The following is a 17,699-nucleotide window of genomic DNA, read 5'->3' as shown; positions in this document are numbered from 1 at the left end:
CTCCACTTTGAATTCTGCCAGTCTTTTGGAGTTTAGTGGGATTACAGTGTTTCTCAAAAGTTTTTACCAAATGGAAACTTTCAACCTAGGTACTATGGAGTGTACTTAACCACCCTGGTTCTCAACTAGTGTGGACTTTTGCTCCAGGATGCAGTGATGGAGACATTTTTGGTGATCACAACCATGTGTGTTTTACTAGCATCTAGTCCATAAAGGCCAGGGAGACTACTAAACTTCTATGCAAAGGACAACCTCCTCACCACCGACAAAACAGTATTTTGCCCAGAATGTCCATATGCCCAGGCTGAGAAACCCTGCTCAGTGAGGGCAGTGAGTTGGAACTTGCTGGGCATGGCCTTAAGTAGCCTCTCACAAGCCCAAAATTTCTGAAACATTCAAGCAAATTTTTTATTTTGCTCATAATATAAAAAGAATGTTACAAATTGCTTACCGTCAGCTAAGGTGACATTCCAGCTAGAGACTGGTGCAGTGGCTTGCTGTGTCCCCAGCGCATTGTCTACGTTTGAGGAGGTGGAAATCCCACTTTGAGAAACTTGTGGCTAAAGTGAGTCAGTCCCTCCACCCTAACCAATGGGTAGCCACCAGGGTTAATGACCAGAACATGTGCTGGTGTGGGGTTGGTATGGGTGCAGGGTGCAGACCCCTGGTGAGGCAAGCCTGGGAGAGCTTATCTTTTTGTAAACAATTATAGTAATTTTTATTTTCCAGCCACCTTAATTTCTTAATACAACATTAGCATACCTTGGAAAAAGTTATTGTATTTTTTACTATGAAAATAATATTTATTATAGAATAATTGGAATATAGAAGATGAAGGAAATAAAAATCCTTTATAATCTTACATGAATAGATAATCACTGGTGATATTTTGTGGATTCTTGCCAATTTTACATATAAATGCAAAGTATAAGAACGGGCTTGAAAGTGAAATTGGGATAATAAAAATAGATCAACTTTCTCGGCCTGCTTAAAATGTATTTCTCACAATTTATATAATTGACATTTTTTATGTGATTAAATACTCTTCTACACCATAATTTTTTATTAGTTTTATGAAATAGCCATTCCGCAATTTATTTACACCCCTTCTTGAATGTACATGGAATGTTGTCTCTAGTTTTTAAAAAAGTACTTTATGTTTAAAATGAACATAATCTTATATATGTCTTTGTATGTTTATTTTCTTAGGCAGTGTTTCTAAAAGAGGAAATTTTGGGTGAAAAAAATGAATGACGATTCTTAGTCCATCTGCCATATTATTGTTCTTGATAAAGTTTATTAACAGTTTATATGTTTACCAGCAGTGCATGAGAACTCTATATTCAGCTCATATGCGTCATAATTTAGAATTGTCATTTCTTAAAAATAGTTTTGCCAATTTGGTGGGTAAAAATAGTACCTCATTGTTTTGAGTTATATATTTTTTCACTAAAGTTGAATTTATCTTTTTGTGTCTTTCCTGCTCATTTGTATTCTTGCTTTATTATTTAGCAAAGCCCCAAGCCCCAAAAGATAATATCCTTTGCCTATTTTTTTTTCTTTCATAGATTTTTTTTTTTTTTTGAGACAGAGTATAGCTCTGTCACCCAGGCTGGAGTGCAATGGTGTGATCTCGACTCATTGCAGTCTTTGCCTCCCGGCTTCGAGATATTCTCCTGCCTCAGCCTCCCGAGTAGCTGGGATTACAGGCACATAGCACTGTGCCCAGCCAATTTTTATTTTTATTTATTTATTTTTTTTAGTAGAGATGACAGAGTTTCACCATGTTGGCCAGGCTGGTCCCAAACTCCTGACCTCAAGGGATCTGCCCACCGCAGCCTCCCAAAGTGCTGGGATTACAGGTGTGAGCCACCTCGCCTGACCTCATGGTATTCCTTTTATTGGTTTGTAAGAGCTCTTCCTGTATTAAGAAACTGAGCTAGATTTTTATTATCTATATGCATATATATTTACTCAGTTTTTCCTTTTTCTTTGATGTGTTGGATTTAGACTTGCAGACACTTTTCCATTATATTACTTTAATCTGTTATTAAAATATGAATTTTAAAATAAACTCATATTTTAAATTGCACATGAAACAATGTATTGATTTATGAATATTGCCTTTCTGCACTCATAGTTCATGAAAAATTTTATTCAAATTATTCATGAACATCCTTGGCAAATTTTATTCAAACTATTCACAAACATCTTCGACATTTGCACATTTGTCCTCACTAGGTCAACTGGTTACCTGTTGAGCTACCTAACTGTTTCGGTACACATTGTGGTAGTCATTGCTGCTGCTTGCTAAATATTGCAAAGTGTCCACGGTCTGAGCCCATGACCAGGCCTCTTTGTGGTTGGGTGAAGTCTTAGAAGCCATTTTAATCAATGAGTTGTGAGTGGGAGTGATGATAGATGGTATCCTTTGTAGTTTGGAACTTTTACTGGTCAGTTCCAGACTCTGCAGAGTCCCTGTGGGTTCTGTGGTAGTTCAGCGGGAGTAGGGTATCAGGTTCTCTGGAAAAGCCAAGCTAAGGATGATGCAGTTGCCCTGGCCTCTGATGTAAATCCTCACCTCGATTCAGTGTTTGATGGCGCCTGTGGTTGTCTTTAGTTATTGTCTGGTTTTCTTGTAACCACCTTGGAGGTCAGAATCCTGTGTTATTCTGTCTCACTGCTCAAAGGATCCAGCCATTGTAGTGATGAATCTTTCTGAAGTCAGAGGTGCTGCTGAGTTTACATTCATGTCAACTTCTAACCTCGGGTGCATTTCTCACTGGGCCCAGGTGGGCCAACGCTACTAATAGCGCCAAAGGGTGGGTGACCAACTCTCTTGGTTTGCCCAGGATTGAGGGGTTTCCTGAGATGTAGGACTTTTCAATGCTAAAAACAGGAAAGTCCCTGGCAAAATGAGACGGCTGGTCACAAGGATCACCCGAAACCCACCAGACTTTTCTCTTAGTTCTCTTTATCCCAGAAATGAAAGGAAGGACGGTAACGGCACCAGCTGTTTCCAAGGCTGAACCGCAGATTCCACGCTGCAGCAGTTCTGCTCAGTTGCGACCTTCATCTGGCTGCAGAGCATAAATCTGGGCTCACAGGGTATTCGTGAGAGCTCCTTGGCAGGAGGCATTCATCGTCTGCCAGAGGCCCTGGCACTCGCCGCCATGGTGTACGACCCGTGGCTCTGATTAAATTTCAGCAGGCGGCACTGTGGCCTCCCCTCGCCCATGCCTGATTAATCACTGTCTCCCCAGGCAGCTCTCTGTCCCCTGCTTTCCTGGATGGTGGTTTTCTTGTAAGTGGTCCCTGTCCATACATTCCAGCTGGAAGAAGACCTGAGTTCTGTGCTTTGCCCTTTGCAGCCCCTTAGGGAGTAAACAATCAATGCGCTGTCTCATCTGTACCTTAGAGAATTTTTGTAGCCTTGTCTTTAAATATTCCTAAAATATTCCCTCCAGCAGCAACTCTGAAGAGTGATTAAGAAGAAGTTGGGATGTAGTCATCAGAGCCAGCAAAAGGCGTGCCAGGGTTGCCCTGGGTGGCTGCATTTCCTCAAGTTGTGGAAAGTTCATGAATCAGTTGTCACTTTCAAGACCTTCTAGCGTCACCCGAATTCCCCTTCTGGTTGTCAGAGCAAAATAAGATGCTGTGTCCCATAATGGCTGGTTTTTGTAGCTCCGTCTTTGCAAGGGCTACATCCTTTTTCTGAACAGTAAACACATCACCTTGCCAGTGCTTTATTTATCCAGAGAGTGATGACTCTAAGTCTCAGGTTAGGTTTTGCTTAAGCTGCACTTTGGGAGTTGTGTGTGAGCCCATATCCCTTGGGCTTTAGAATTCCCTGTGCCTGGGAGTTTCCAAATGTCAGCATATGCATCTTTTTGTCTAAGGGCTTCCTCCCAAGAGGCTGAAAGGCTGCTCTGTGCATCTGTCCTCAGGCTGAAAGCACTGGGGCATTTACAAACTTTTGGGAACAAACCTCATCAATGTGTTTTATTCCAGCTCCTTTCCCACAGGGTGGGATACCTTTGGGGTGTGTTCTCAAGTTTTGGTGTGGTTTTCTGAAGTTTCCCAGTGGCATTAAGCTCCAGTTGCTGACAGCGATGACTGGCAGGATAACATACCCTTAACTGGCCCTGTCTCTTTCCTGCCACACCTCCCATTCATCACTGGTATTCTCTTCACCTTCCCAATAAACTACTTGATCCCAAATCTTGCCTCAGGATCTGCTTCCAGGAGATCTAAAACTAAGACAGAAGTCAATTATTGAACCCTCTGGTAATTCAGGGGCCTCTGACTGTCACCGTCTTCCCATATACAATGTGAAAAATGCTGTAACTGTAAACCCAACACATAGACTACTAAGCAAAAGAAAAAAAGGATTTCCTTCTTGCCCACTCCTCACTGCTTCTCTCAAGTATTTACTAAGCAAATGTAGGAGGTGCAAACTTCAAATCCCTAAGGAGTCAGGTAGGTGATGTTTGTGTGAAGCAGCCGTCAGACAACTGGGAATGGTGGGATCTATGGCAAACAGTGCATGCCCCGATAAAAGTCTCTTATCCATCTCCTCTTTGTTCTCTTCCTTTTAATCATTACTATGTTGGTCAAACAAAACATATGTACAGGATGATAAAATTGAAAGACAAACGTAAGAAGTGCCTTGTGTAACAGGTAATTCTCTGACTCCTTTGTTTGTGTGAAGATTGCCTTTCAGAAGTGGATTTTTCCTTAGAATAGACCAGGCAGTGGAAGTCACTGGGAGAAAACCTTCGCTAATGCACAATGAACCCTCACTTCCAAAATGCTACAATGTTTTCCAAAAAATGTCACCTTGAAACAAGGAAAGATTTATTCCCACTGCTTGGGGAAATTTATTCCCATTGCTTGGGGAAATTTATTCCCATTTCTTGGGGAAAAGTCAAATGTGAAATAATGTATTTTTCATCATACTCACTCCACTTTCTAAAAGATGCACATGCTGTCATCTGAAGATCAGTCATAACAATTTTTCTCTTAAGCTTCAGCGGGCTCGGCATGCTTTGCAGGACAATCACACTTGAAAGGGCCTTTTCACCTGCAGCCAGGGAGGCTACAGATGGAGGAGAGAGAAATATCCTGCTTCGAGAGGCAGTGGAGAAGTGCAGAAGTCCGTGGAAAATGACAGGGGCACCCAGGAATGTGGAGCACTGCCACCATCTGCACTGTCAGTCTGGACAGAGGGCACACATCTCCTACCTTCCCGACTCTCTTTTGGCCTCAGTTGTCAAAAAAAGTGCCTCTCAGTGAAAATCCATGTCTGCTGAGGAAAGGGGGAATCTGCCAACTGTTCCCCTGGGCACCTGCTGTCACCTGATCTGGGGGGGGCTTGGATGTGTAACCATTTCTCTCCAGTCACACAATGAATAATGCAATAGGGAAACAGGCTGTCTGTGCATCAAAAATTTCATCCTAAATGCTTCTTAAGGAGACCAGGCATTGAAACAGGGTAGGGACGTCACTTTCCTGCCACCCGATCCTGTTGGCAGACATTCTCTGTAAACCGCATTGTGTCACTCAAATGTCGGGCTCCCGTTGCTGTTTCAGATGGGTTGAATTTCAACAGCAGACTGGCATAACCTTGTAATAAAGCGTCTTCACTATTTACTAAACGGTGTAGCAATGGACATTTAGCTGCTGTCACCATGATGTTCACTTCGAGGACTCTGTTTCCCATCTCGTAATTGTGTTTCTGGGATCCTTGTATTTAATGTAAAAGTGGTGAATTCCTTAAAGTGTGAGATCTTTCCTTGACTTAGAAAAGTTGTCCTTCACAGTCTTGGGGTAACTTAGGACTCTGGTTGGGAAACTTGTCATTTTGGGGAAACATAAAACCTTGGGGTTTCAGGTATTTTTCCTCCAGTTTTTCCACTTCCCAAAGGGAACTTCCAGATTCATGAAGGCAAGGGTGGCTGTTACTTGCAGGGAGAACACATAGGTATGTAAGTGCTATAATTTAAGGGAAGTCAGAAGAGTCCTCTAACGAGGGGTGTGCTATTAAATGTTCAACAACCAGCCCTCTGAAGAGGGCATAAAAGGGCTTTATTTTTAGTGTTTGTCAATTTCCATGTTGAATTTCAAGCTCCCAGTGTGATGTTATTGGGAGCATTTCAGCACAGCACTCTCCCTAACTTGGAAACATGTTTCTCTCCTAGGACTGCATCGTGAGCGTTTTCACACGCTCATTCCTTCGAGGAAGCTACATCAGAGAAGGGAGGGAGGGAGACTTCTCAAGGTCCTGAACTAGAAGAAAAAAGTCATAATTGGATCAACTATTGACCATCTTGGCTGTAAAGGAGAGGGCCAGGTGACATCAAGGTGACCTTGAATAGTGAGCAGGTCATTCCCGCACTGCCAAACCTCCTTTTTGATGATCCATTCTAAGACTGGAAAGTGCATTAGTTTGCCAGGGCTGCTACCGAAGGACCACAACCAAAGGACCAAAGTAACAACCAAAGGACCACAAACTGAGTGGCTTAAACAACAGAAATTTCTTGCCTAGAAGTCCTGGAGATGGAAGTGTCGGCCAACCCTGCTGACACTTCCATCTCCAGAACTTCTAGGAATAGAATCCATCTCTAGAAGTTCTGGAGACATAATAGATTCAATTCCATTCCTAGAAGTTCTGGAGAAGGAATCTATCCCATTCCTCTCCCAGCTCCCAGTGGGCTGTTGGCCATCTCTGGCTTTCCTGGGCTTGTAGATGCATCCCCAGCCCTTCTGCCTTCATCTTCACATGCTGTTCTCCCTGTGTGCCTATCTGTGCCCAGATGTTCCTGTTCTTTTTTTTTTTTGTCTTTTAAATAAGGACACCAATCATATTGGATTAGGGGCCCATCCTACTCCAATATGACATCATCTTAATTAATTATATCTGCAATGACCCAATTTCCAAATAAGGTCACATTATGAGGTATTGGGGATTAGGACCCCAACATATGAATATTTGGGGACACAATTGAACCCACAACAGAAGAGGTGCTGATGCTATTTGGCTGTGTCCCCACCCAAATCTCATCTTGAATTTCCACATGTTGTGGGAAGGACCCAGTGGGAGGTAATTGAATCATAGGGGTGAGTCTTCCCCATGCTGTTCTCTTGATAGTGAATAAGTCTCATGAGATCTCATGAGATCTCATGGTTTTAAAAAGGGGAGTTTCCCTACAGAAGCTCTCTTCTCTTGTCTGCCACCATGTAAGACATGCCTTTCACCTTCCACCATGATTGTGAGGTCTCCCCAGCTATGTGGAACTGTAAGTCCAATAAACCTCTTTCTTTTGTAAATTGCCCAGCCTTAGGTATGTCTTTACCAACAGCATGAAAACAGATTAATACAGGTGCATACAGTCTTATATTTATGTTCAGACCTTTGAAAGGATTCAACAGCTCAGAAGAAACTACTCCATCAGATGCCTAAGAAGACTGTGAATATAGACAACTACCCTTTGATGTCCTCAGAGGAGAAAGAAAGGGGTTTTGTTAGAAACCTTCTGACTGGCCTCTGACCCTGCAAGTTCCAAACCTTCCCAACAGAACCACACTTCTTGGTTTTGGAGGCTCATCTTGGGGTGTTTCCCCTAATTTTGAGCCAAAATTTCCCTGAAAGCATCGAGGGCAGGTGGCAGCTGGAGCAGAGGCTGACAGATTGTAACAAGCAAGGGTGCCAATGGGATGGTGTCCAAGTGGAAACACCTCTAAGCATAAGCCTCAAGGAAGGGGAAGGGTGAGTTGGAGAGCCGGAGCCACGAAACCGGGGAGAAGCAAACACGGTGAGTGTGGCCTAGCCCCGTGACTGCAGAGCCCTCCTGTGGCTTTCCACACATTCTTGGGGCTGGCATCCTGCAGCCACCTTGGATCAGGATGTCTGTCTGGTCCCAGGCACTATGAGGTCTTGCCTGAATCTATCTCATTGCCCTGATCCCTCTTAGCGCATTTTTTTTTTTTTTGAGATAGAGTTTCACTCCTGATGCCCAGACTGGAGTGCAATGGCATGATCTCAGCTCACTGCAATGTGTGCCTCCCAGGTTCAAGTGATTCTCCTGCCTCAGCCTCTTGAGTAACTGAGATTACAGGTGCCCACCACCACACCTGGCTAATTTTTTGTATCTTTAGTAGAGACGGGGTTTCACCATGTTGGTCAGGCTGGTCTTGAACTCCTGACCTCAGGTGATCCACCCGCCTTAGCCCCCCAAAGTGTTGGGATTACAGGTGTGAGCCACTATGCCCAGCACCTCCTGGTGCATTCTTACGAGAAACCAATTTATTTGGGCTACCTAGGTCTCTGTTTCTTCAACACAGAGACAAATGGCGTGTGGCTCAGTCATCACACAGCCCACCCGTCCAACCCATTGTCCTGATGAGGAAATACAGGGCTGTTCCTTTCTGGAAATGTGTCACCCCTGCTGCCCTTTTCTATTCATTGTAGGTTTTAAGAAACCATATGTTAGGATCTTAGGATCTCAGGTTTAGATGATTTGGATCCTCAAGATCACGTAGAGCAACACCTTGCAAACTTTAATGGGATCTTGTTAAAATGCGGCATCTGTGGGAGGGGAGGAGGCGCTGAGGTTTTGCATTTTTCACTCTCCCAGGTGGGCTGTGGCCATACTTTGAGAAGCACTGACTCAGACCATTTTGCAAAAAGTGAGGAATGGAGACACCAACTAGTCTGAAGTTCCCCAGCCAATGGGGGGCAGGACTGAGGTTAAAACTCAGGTCTCTCCACTGTCAAGAGCTCTCCACCTGCTGAAATATCCCTGCAACAGGACGGACCTGCTGCTGTGCAGTGTTGGCTCTCTAGTGAAGACAGAGACGTTGACCAGCATCCAGAAAAGCTTGATGCTGAGAGATGAGCCCCTTCATTTGGTGCCCTATGTGCTTCCTTCCCCTGGGGCCTGTGACAGCTGTGGTTGGAGGTGCCCAGAGTGTCACAAAGGCCTGGAAGGGCCTGGCTGTGTCCTAAGGAAACTGTCTTTGCAAAGCAAGTCTGGGGGTTAGATCCAGCCTGTGTACCAAAGTTGGCCACCCACTGCGCTGAAGGGTTCCACTTGGTTTGAAATATTGTTTACTATTGTTTAGGGCTTAGACTCTGGGGAAGTTACATGTGAACTTGCCAATTTTTGTCCAGTGAGATGCTTTAGTCTGGTAAGACTAGGAATGTGTGTAAGCAAGCAACAATTTAGTAAGGATCCAAAGTTAGATTTCTCATGGCTAAATATAATCTAATCAGACTGAGCTCATTTCATCAATTCTTTTACAAATTTTACATTGCCTAGCATTCAGAGGCTTAGACTCACTAGGAATACAAACATGGACACAGGGACAGAAGCTAAGGGATGATTTTGGAGGCTGTGAGTGGTGAAGAGATGGAGAAAATTGGGGTGGAAGAGGCCGGGTGCGGTGGTGCATGCTTGTAATCCCACCTCGGGAGGCCAAGGTGGGAGGATCTCTTGAGTCCTGGAGTTTGAAACTAGCCTGGGCAACATGGTGAAACATGTCTACAAAAAGTTAGCTGGGCATGGTATCATGCACCTGTAGTCCCAGCCACTCTGGAGGCTGAGGCAGGAGAATCACTTGAGCCCAGGAGGTTGAGGCTGCAGTGAGCTGAGATTGTGCCACTGCACTCCAGCCTGGGTGATGCAGTGAGACCCTATCTCAAAAGAAAAAAAAAAAAAGGTAGAAGAAAACCTAGTCTAAAAAACCAATGGTAATAGGCACACACTTAGTTCTAAGCTTCCTGGCAGCCAAAGGAAAAAGGGAAACCTAATGGGGTAAATTTTGAGGCAGTGTTTGTGGGAGGTGTTCCCTAGAAGCAGAGCCTGAGGCAGAGATTCAGCTGCCCCAGACTCATTGAGGGAGGGCTCTCAGGAGCAACCTGCGAGCAAGGGAGTGAAGTAAGATACAGAGGGGAAGGAACTCCAAAGCTATGTGGTCTTGGGTAAAGCTTTCCCTTGGCCTGGCCCACAGGGGGCTCTGGACCATAAATTGCATTGAAGACTCCTCCCTGTTGGAGGCAAACAGGCTCCTGCCTTAGTCATCGGCTGTGGGCTGTGCCCTGGGTGTGGGGGGCATAACTTTCTGGGAGAGAAGATTCCATCGTCAGGGCAATGCTTCGTGAGAGGGGCCACTGTGAGCCATCAGCAGCCAACACTCACAGCAGCTGGGGTGGCCCCCAGGCCTGGTAAAGGGGATCTTGGTGGGCACCAATGGCATCCATTGTAGTCATAGATTTCGATGTGACTTTCAGCCTCTCAACCGTAACATTTCGTGTCTGCATTAATTCCATATCCGCCCCCTGAACAGCTCATCCACTATGTTCTCAAGCCCCAGGCCAGTTCCTGAGGATGGTCTGGGCAGGAAAACACATGTTTTCTGACCTCAAGAAATGTATGGAAAAGCAGCCTTCAATTGCCCACTCTTATTTTCTTCAATATTCTCTTTTTTATGCCCGCGTTAAACATAGTGTTCTGTACTTTCACTTATTTTAGTGTTATCAATGTATAAGTAATGAGTTTATGCATTTTCCATAAACAGACTGTACATAAATGTGTATGTGGAGCAGATGCATTTTATAAAATATTTATAATAGTGCTGGTTTCTATAGCCATTTCATCTATTTGAAATTTACCAAAATTTAAGAAGCAAATTTAAAAACATTCCCAAAATGGAGTTCCAAAAGCCACCCACAAAATCTCACACACTGTCCTTTCCCTCACTGAGCACCAGACCACTTACTCCACACACGGCAGTGACCTTGTGGTGTGAGTCCCACGTCCAGGCTGATTACAGAGAGTCCTCTGGGAGCACGGGGTTGGGGGAAATCTGCTGGCCTGGCAGCCAGGACAGGCCTGAGAAGACTGCGCAAGCCTAGGGGTGGGAGCTGTGCCACGCGTGGCAAGCAGATGGATGCATCAGAACAGCTCATGAAGACACAACAGTTTGGTAATGGATGCTCAAGTAACGAATCTATCGGCTGAGGCCCCAGGAATCATGGAGGACAGATGAGCCATCCCCAGTGTGCCCGGTCCAAATTCCTGACCCAGAGCATCCCAAGCGTAGTAAAGGAGTTGTGTTCTGTGCTATGAAGTTTTGGGGTGGTTGCTTAAGCGACAGTCGAGACTGGGACAAATTCTGACTCTTTGCAGGCACTTCTCAGTGCCGAGCAGTTGCATCTTTATCTCATTTATACATCATAGTGACCCCTCATTATCACCGTTTTACAGGCCAGGCTAAGTCACTTCCTGATAGACTGGAGCCCAGAAATCCTCTGGTCCCTGAGCCTGGGGTCGTGTCTCCTCTGGCGTGGCTCCAGCCGCAGCGTCTCAGAGAAGGGGCCCCCTTCCCCTCCCTATGCAGCACTGACCTGCATCTCATCCCTTTGGAGGCTCTGCCCAGCTTCCTTCTCAGCTCTGTCCAAGCCTGGGCTAATCTCAGAGGAGCAGCTGTGAGAATGCATGCTCAGACCCCCTGCCCCACGAGCATTGTGGTCATAGTCTTGGCTGCTGCCTCCTGGATCTACCGCCCCGCGTGCGCCGAGACCCCACATCCTGTGTGCTACTGCCAGCCAACGACTGAGTGGGTGGTGGGGGTGCCAGTGCAGTCCCCTTTCTGTCTGTGATGGGCAGCTTTGGCATGGGGACTGCTGTCTGAGACCCTCCCTCCCCAGCCCCTTCCTTCCCACTGTCGTTTGCAGGAGCCAGGTAGGCATCGCGTCTGAGGCTTTTCTGCCCTCTCTCCTTATCCATCACAGGCCTCCCCGCAGTCAGCCTCCTGCATGGCTAAGCCCCTGTGCTGTCTGATTCCTGCAGGACCTGGACTCACACGCAGAGTGACAGTGGTTCACCCAGTTGCATCTACCCGTCCACCCACTTTGTCCCACCTTGTGAGTGGCCGGGGCCTAGGGGGCCGGCCCCCTTACCTTGTTCACGCCATCGGCCATGGCCTGCAGCGTGAGCTCCCGGGGCCCATCCACTGTCTTGCCGTTGTCTGTGGGGCCCCAGCTGGCGCTGTAGATGTCAATCAGCTGTGGCATATGACTGATGGAGGAGGCCTCGATGATGTCTGTCATGAATGGCTGGTCCAGCATCCGGATGCCTGTGGACACGTTGAGCAGAGGACACCATGTTTGGGTTCCCCAGTTTGCAGGAGACAAGGAGGTGGAGGAGGGCTTGGGCCCTGGGTACTTGGAAGGGTTGGAGATCTCAGGTGCTCTGGGGCCACTGTGCAGTCCAGGGATCAAGAAAGAGGCACAGACGGTCCTACTGGCTCCTTTCTGCATCCCACCCACATCTTTGCTGATGTAATGATTTAAAGACAATTTTATTCCCCTAGCAAAACTTACTAGAATTCATAATGGGAGAGACCACCTTTGCTGAAGCGATGCTTTGGTAAGCTCGTTTCTAAGTAGAAGCTTGGCCTCAGAGAACTGGGTGTCGGCTGCAGCCAAGTTTTAAGGGAGAAATAAAGCTACTACATATGATAGACGGGGGAGGCAATCAATATTTGATATTTGAGGAGAAATTCCAGCAGGCAGAGGGCAGAGCGCAGGGGACAGAGAGAGGGGCAGGGGCAGTGCAGGAGCAGGTGGGGTCAGGAAAGAGGAACTCCCATTTGCACTGTAGCTGAGAGGGACTTTGGAGAGGACAGAAAGGCAGAGATGGCCATTCTAAACTGTATTAGTAATTCTGTGTCTGACGACCGCCTCTCCTTTCTTCCCTATAGCATCGCTGTAAAGTTTGTGTTCCTCTCTGATGCCTCGTGGGAGTGATTTCTCACAGAATGTTGGGAAGGAGCAAAGTCCTGCAGTCCAGGATAGTGTGGGACACACAATCCTAAGACACAGGGGCACAGGGTGAAGGTGCCGGCGCTGCCCCCACAGAGCTGGTGCTCCTAGGCCTCCAGTCCCCGTTCGGTCATCCACAAAGGCCTCTCCAGGGGGATCTCAATAGCCGCCATTGGGTTGGGTGTGCTGTCCCTCCATCACTACCCTCAAAACTTCGCTGACGGGGTCACATGCCTCTCTCCAGGCTTTGTCATCTGGATGGGTCAGTGGGTTCACAATTCTGTGGCATGGAGCTTAGAGTGCTAGTGAAGCTGACCTGAGTCTTTCCACCCACTGCGATTATGGAATGAAGGGGTTGGGCCATGCACAGTCAAAATCTGGGCCCCAAAACTCCTTCTTTGTCCCCGGTGGCCAAAGGATGTTGTGCCTGAAGGACACTATTTCACAAGCCTTACTCTCTAACATGGCGAGCACGTCAATTGAATTAAAAGCCACCCAGGTCCTTGCCAGGCAGCTGAAATGGACATGAAATTGCTTTCTTTCCTGAGGGACTACTACTTTCAGTCCTCAGGAGACTTGAGGATCTCACTTTCCTCTTCAGTGCTCATAGCCCTCTTCTTGTGTACCTTTAACCTTCCATCGCAACTACTTATTTGCGTGTTTCATACACCACCAGATGGCATGGTCTTTGAGTATAGGGCATGTGTCTATTTTGTTCACTTCCATGTCCTTGAGGATCAACATGATGCTTGGTATTTATTTTAAGCTTGACAAATATTTGGTGAATAAATATCTGGCATTATTACCTTATTTATTTGATTTTCTCCCCAACACAAATAACAGGTCCAGAAGAATGAATAACAGGCTCTGCTTATCCATCTTCTACTATTAACCTATAAGTGTAATCACCATTAATGACAACAAACACCCAGTTATCAGTTAGCATTCTTTCTCCTGGAGGAAGCTTATCTAGAATAAGCCTAGTCTTTGGTTTGAACTTTCCAGATGTTAAATTTTATGGTCCATTTTATAAGGAGATAGGAAATTTAAGACTCTGTATTTTGCTTTTGGTCCACCTATATTTTTATTTATTTAAAAACTTTATTTAATGCAGGTGACCAATGAGCCACAGAATAAACTGGTCAGTGCAGCTTCTTCTTGTGCAAAGTCATGCCCACTCTGTGGGTGGGAAATAGACAGAGGCTGGCGTTCACTTGCTCAGATGCTCTTGAACTTGCCTAGTGCCCAGATGACCAGGACTGAATGGCCCACTCAACTGGAAGGTGAGAAATTCAACCCCGGCCAAAGCAGGCTTCTGCTGCCCCACAAACAAACGAATGCCAGCCCTGGATTTTGCCAGGGCTGGTGCATGGCACTTCCAGCTGTGCCTTGAACCCTCTTCCTCTTTGCAGCTCTTATCACCTTCATGGGCTCCCTCTGTGCTGCGCAAGAACCTCAGAGTGGATGTGTATTAATCTTCTAACTGTTTTAACATTATAGGGTGGCCACAGGCTGAGAGCAAGTCTCTCATTCATATTCAGGGACCAGGCACCCAACATTCTTTTAATCTTGTTAAGCTCAAGAGGAATGAGGCATGCATTAATTGAATGAGATACAGTATTAATTTTGCAAGCAACTGCACCAGGCAGCCAAGACAGAGGCTCAGCGTGACCCAAGGGTTTTTAGGGAAAGCCTCTCCTCTGCCCCTGGATGCTCTAGGAGCTACAGGGGAATGTGGGGTGGAGACAGAGAGTAGACGGAGTGAGAGAGAGGGAGAGAAGGAGAGAGGGAGGGAGAGAAGAGGCAGACAGACTGGGAGAGAGAGAGAGGGTAGATAGAGGGAGAGAGACAAAGAGAATGGGAGAGAGAGAGGCAGAGGGAGAACAGGTAGAGAGAAAGGGAGAGGAGAAGAAGAGAGTGGGAGAGAGAGAGAAGGTAGAGAGAGAAGGAGAGGACAGAGAGAGGAGAGGGAGAGAGGGAGAGTGTAGGAGAGAGAAGATAGAGAGAGAGGGAGAGGAGAGGGAAAGAGAGGAAAGGGAGAGGAGGAGGAGGGGAGGAAGGGAGAGAGAGAGAGAGGAGAGGGAGAGGGGGAGAAGGGGGGAGGAGGAGGAGGGGAGGGAGAGAGAGAGGAGAGGGAGAGAGGGAGGAAGGGGGGAGGAGGAGGAGGGGAGGAAGGGAGGAAGGGAGAGAGAGAGAGAGGAGAGGGAGAGGGGGAGAAGGGGGGAGGAGGGGAGGGAGACAGAGAGGAGAGGGAGAGAGGGAGGAAGGGGGGAGGAGGAGGAGGGAAGGAAGTGGGGGGCGGAGAGAGAGAGAGAGAGAAATCAAAGGAGCTAGGAGTCTGTGTCTTCACATCCCTAACAATGCTGATGTGTGTATTTGATGGGCAAGAACAGACACAGGCACACATGAAGTGTTTCTATCTGACCCCAGGCAGGCCTGCACAGCACATTAATGAGTAGAGGTGACTCTGTGGGTCTCTTACATTCATTTAGAGCCTTCTCTGTCTGCCTGTGCAGCAGGCACTGTGGCTAGCCCTGGTGCCCTGGGGGCTGCATGTCCAGGGGATTTGAGCTGCACCCTCTCTGCCTCTGCTCCTGTTGCACAAGGTGTGCCTGTCCCTGCCTCCAGTAAATACTGCATCTGCCCACAAACTTCGGTGCTCATCAGTGCCACTTTTTGTGCTCATGAATATTAGCTCTGGATGATAAGGAGGAAATTCATGCTCATCCAGGTTTTAGGTTCTGAAAACTCATGTTAGTCATTGTACTTACAGTGATTTTTACTTGTTTATTGAAAAGCTCAGATAAAATATGTTTATCTGCAGTGTTATGAGATTCATTGGCCAATAATAATAGTGATAATAATATATGAAAGCAATTCATAGCTGGTAGAGAAATTTCACGGCATTTTCACAATGGTCAACAGTGTGGTTTTTAAATATTTTTCAAAATCTTCAATCAAAGGTGATCTCATCCCGAAGCCCAGTGTGTAAATCTGTGTGCTTTGGTTTAAAAAGGAAGGTGAATAGGACCAAACCCACCTGGCCTGGCCCCTTCTTGGGGCTGCTCTGAGAGTCTCTGCAGAAATCCAGAACAGTGAGGAACTGTAGAGCCCCACCCTCAGGCGCCTCTTGTCCCTGAGCCCTGGTTACTCTCTGTCCTCTTTCATGAGTTGTTATCTGATTTTTTTTTTTTATTTGCTCCCTGTCTTTGTCTCCTCCTAGACTGTGAGCTATATGGGGCAGGGGACCTGTCTGCCAGCTTCCATCCCCTGCAACAGGAAGGTGCCCACAGTAACTATGGACCACACAAAAGGCCTGAAGGCAGGAGACAGTGTTACGACTCCTTGATGTGGTCTCGAGCTTTAATATTTTCAGAAATATACATTTGACAAATTTGCAAAAACCATCATTTGGAAGGTCATTGTTTGTGGTATATTTGCTTGATTTTGTGGATTTTGAATAACACATTTAATTTTAATTTTTGACTCAATCTTTTTGATTGAAGATGTTGTTTACTTAAAAATTAAAATGAAAAAAAAGAAGGAAAGAATGGGGTCCTTTTTAAAAAAGACAGTTACTTGAATAAAGGCATTTTCAAAATAAAAAAATGTAATATTTTTCTTCAAAATTTATACAATTAAATCAGTGAAAATGGAAATGTAAATAAACTTTCAAATAATGTTCCTGGGGTTATTAAAGCTTGAAGACTGCCGGATGACTTTTGGGACATCCCGTATGTGCGGGTCTACATGTCACGGAGTTTGAAATGAAGACGGACGCGAAGAGAAATGGAGAAGATCTTTGCATTGATTAAAATGGGTTAGGGGCTAACCTTTGGGACACACCAGGAATGCCTACAAATCAACAAGAAAAAGACAGGAGCCTTGATGGAAAAATGAGAAAAATTTATGAACAGAAGAGGAACTCAGGTAGATGCAGAGACGCTCAATGCTCTCTTCTGTTCAGAGGACTCAATTTACAATCTCATCTCCACTCTTCTTTTTTGAATCCCTGGGTTAAGATTCAACCACATTTTAACTTTGGGCTTTTTCTGGAGACAGCGTGGAGGGGTGCTGGGGAAGGACCTCAGACATCACAGGGGCGCCCCCCTAACCTGTAACGAACACCTCGACTTTGAGACCAGCAACGATCCGAGTTGGCCACCAGGTGGCGCTTTAGACCTCCTTAGCCCAGAAAGCTCCCGAATGGAAAGATTCTCTGGAGGGTTTGGCTCATTTTTAGCAAATAATTAAAAACCAGCCAACTTTTGGAATTGCCAGCCAGGATGAATAAAATGTTTTCCTTAAATTTGTAAGATAAACTCTGCTGTTTTTGCAATCCATGAGTAATTCCCCAGTGCTTCCTCAAGAATTCATGCTGACGCCCCAGGGAGCGAGAGGACACTGGGTTCCCTAAGGCACAGGCATGGGACTGGAGCCTCGCAGCCCTTGTAGTTAGAACCAGCGTACGTGGTCACAGGGGAGCCAAGCTGGGGCTAAGGGAGTGGGAAAAGAAAGAAAGGAGCCTCCCTTGCTCAAAATCTTTGGATGGCTGTTCTTGGTTTCTGGAACCTCAAAACGTTGCTGTGATGCCCTAGCTGTCATTGGGCTTCACAGAAGCCCAGTCGCGTCTTTGAGGTGTCAGGCTGCATTCAGCAGGCGAGGCAGAGCCTGCTGCACCTGCCGGGTCCTCTGGCCTGCTCCCTGGCTTTTTGCCTGGGGGCGTCCTCTGCTCAAGGAGCTCCACTCAGTTCAAGCGAGCTGGGCCGGCTGGACAGGCCCGACGGCACCCCCAAACAATGAAAGATGGGAACCGGCAGATTAATGCCGCAGCCTCCTCACATTAGCGGGGTCAGTTCTGAGGGGTGTTCTC

The 17,699-nt window shown here is 46.4% G+C and overlaps 1 protein-coding gene across 1 annotated transcript in view; it reads right to left on the bottom strand.

Moving 5' to 3' along the window:
- PCSK2 (proprotein convertase subtilisin/kexin type 2) overlaps positions 1–17,699 on the bottom strand; it is a 259,004-nt gene that overhangs the window by 36,079 nt on the left and 205,226 nt on the right. Inside the window, exon 8 of the mRNA XM_004061834.5 lies at positions 11,963–12,138. Coding sequence (XP_004061882.1) covers positions 11,963–12,138 — 176 coding nt within the window. The remainder of the gene's footprint in view (positions 1–11,962; positions 12,139–17,699) is intronic.

This window comes from Gorilla gorilla, chromosome 21, assembly GCF_029281585.2.
Source record: "Gorilla gorilla gorilla isolate KB3781 chromosome 21, NHGRI_mGorGor1-v2.1_pri, whole genome shotgun sequence".
In the NCBI taxonomy this organism is placed as follows: domain Eukaryota; kingdom Metazoa; phylum Chordata; class Mammalia; order Primates; family Hominidae; genus Gorilla; species Gorilla gorilla.
The sequence above is the reverse complement of the archived record's forward strand: the minus strand, read 5'-3'. Positions and strand labels throughout refer to the sequence as shown.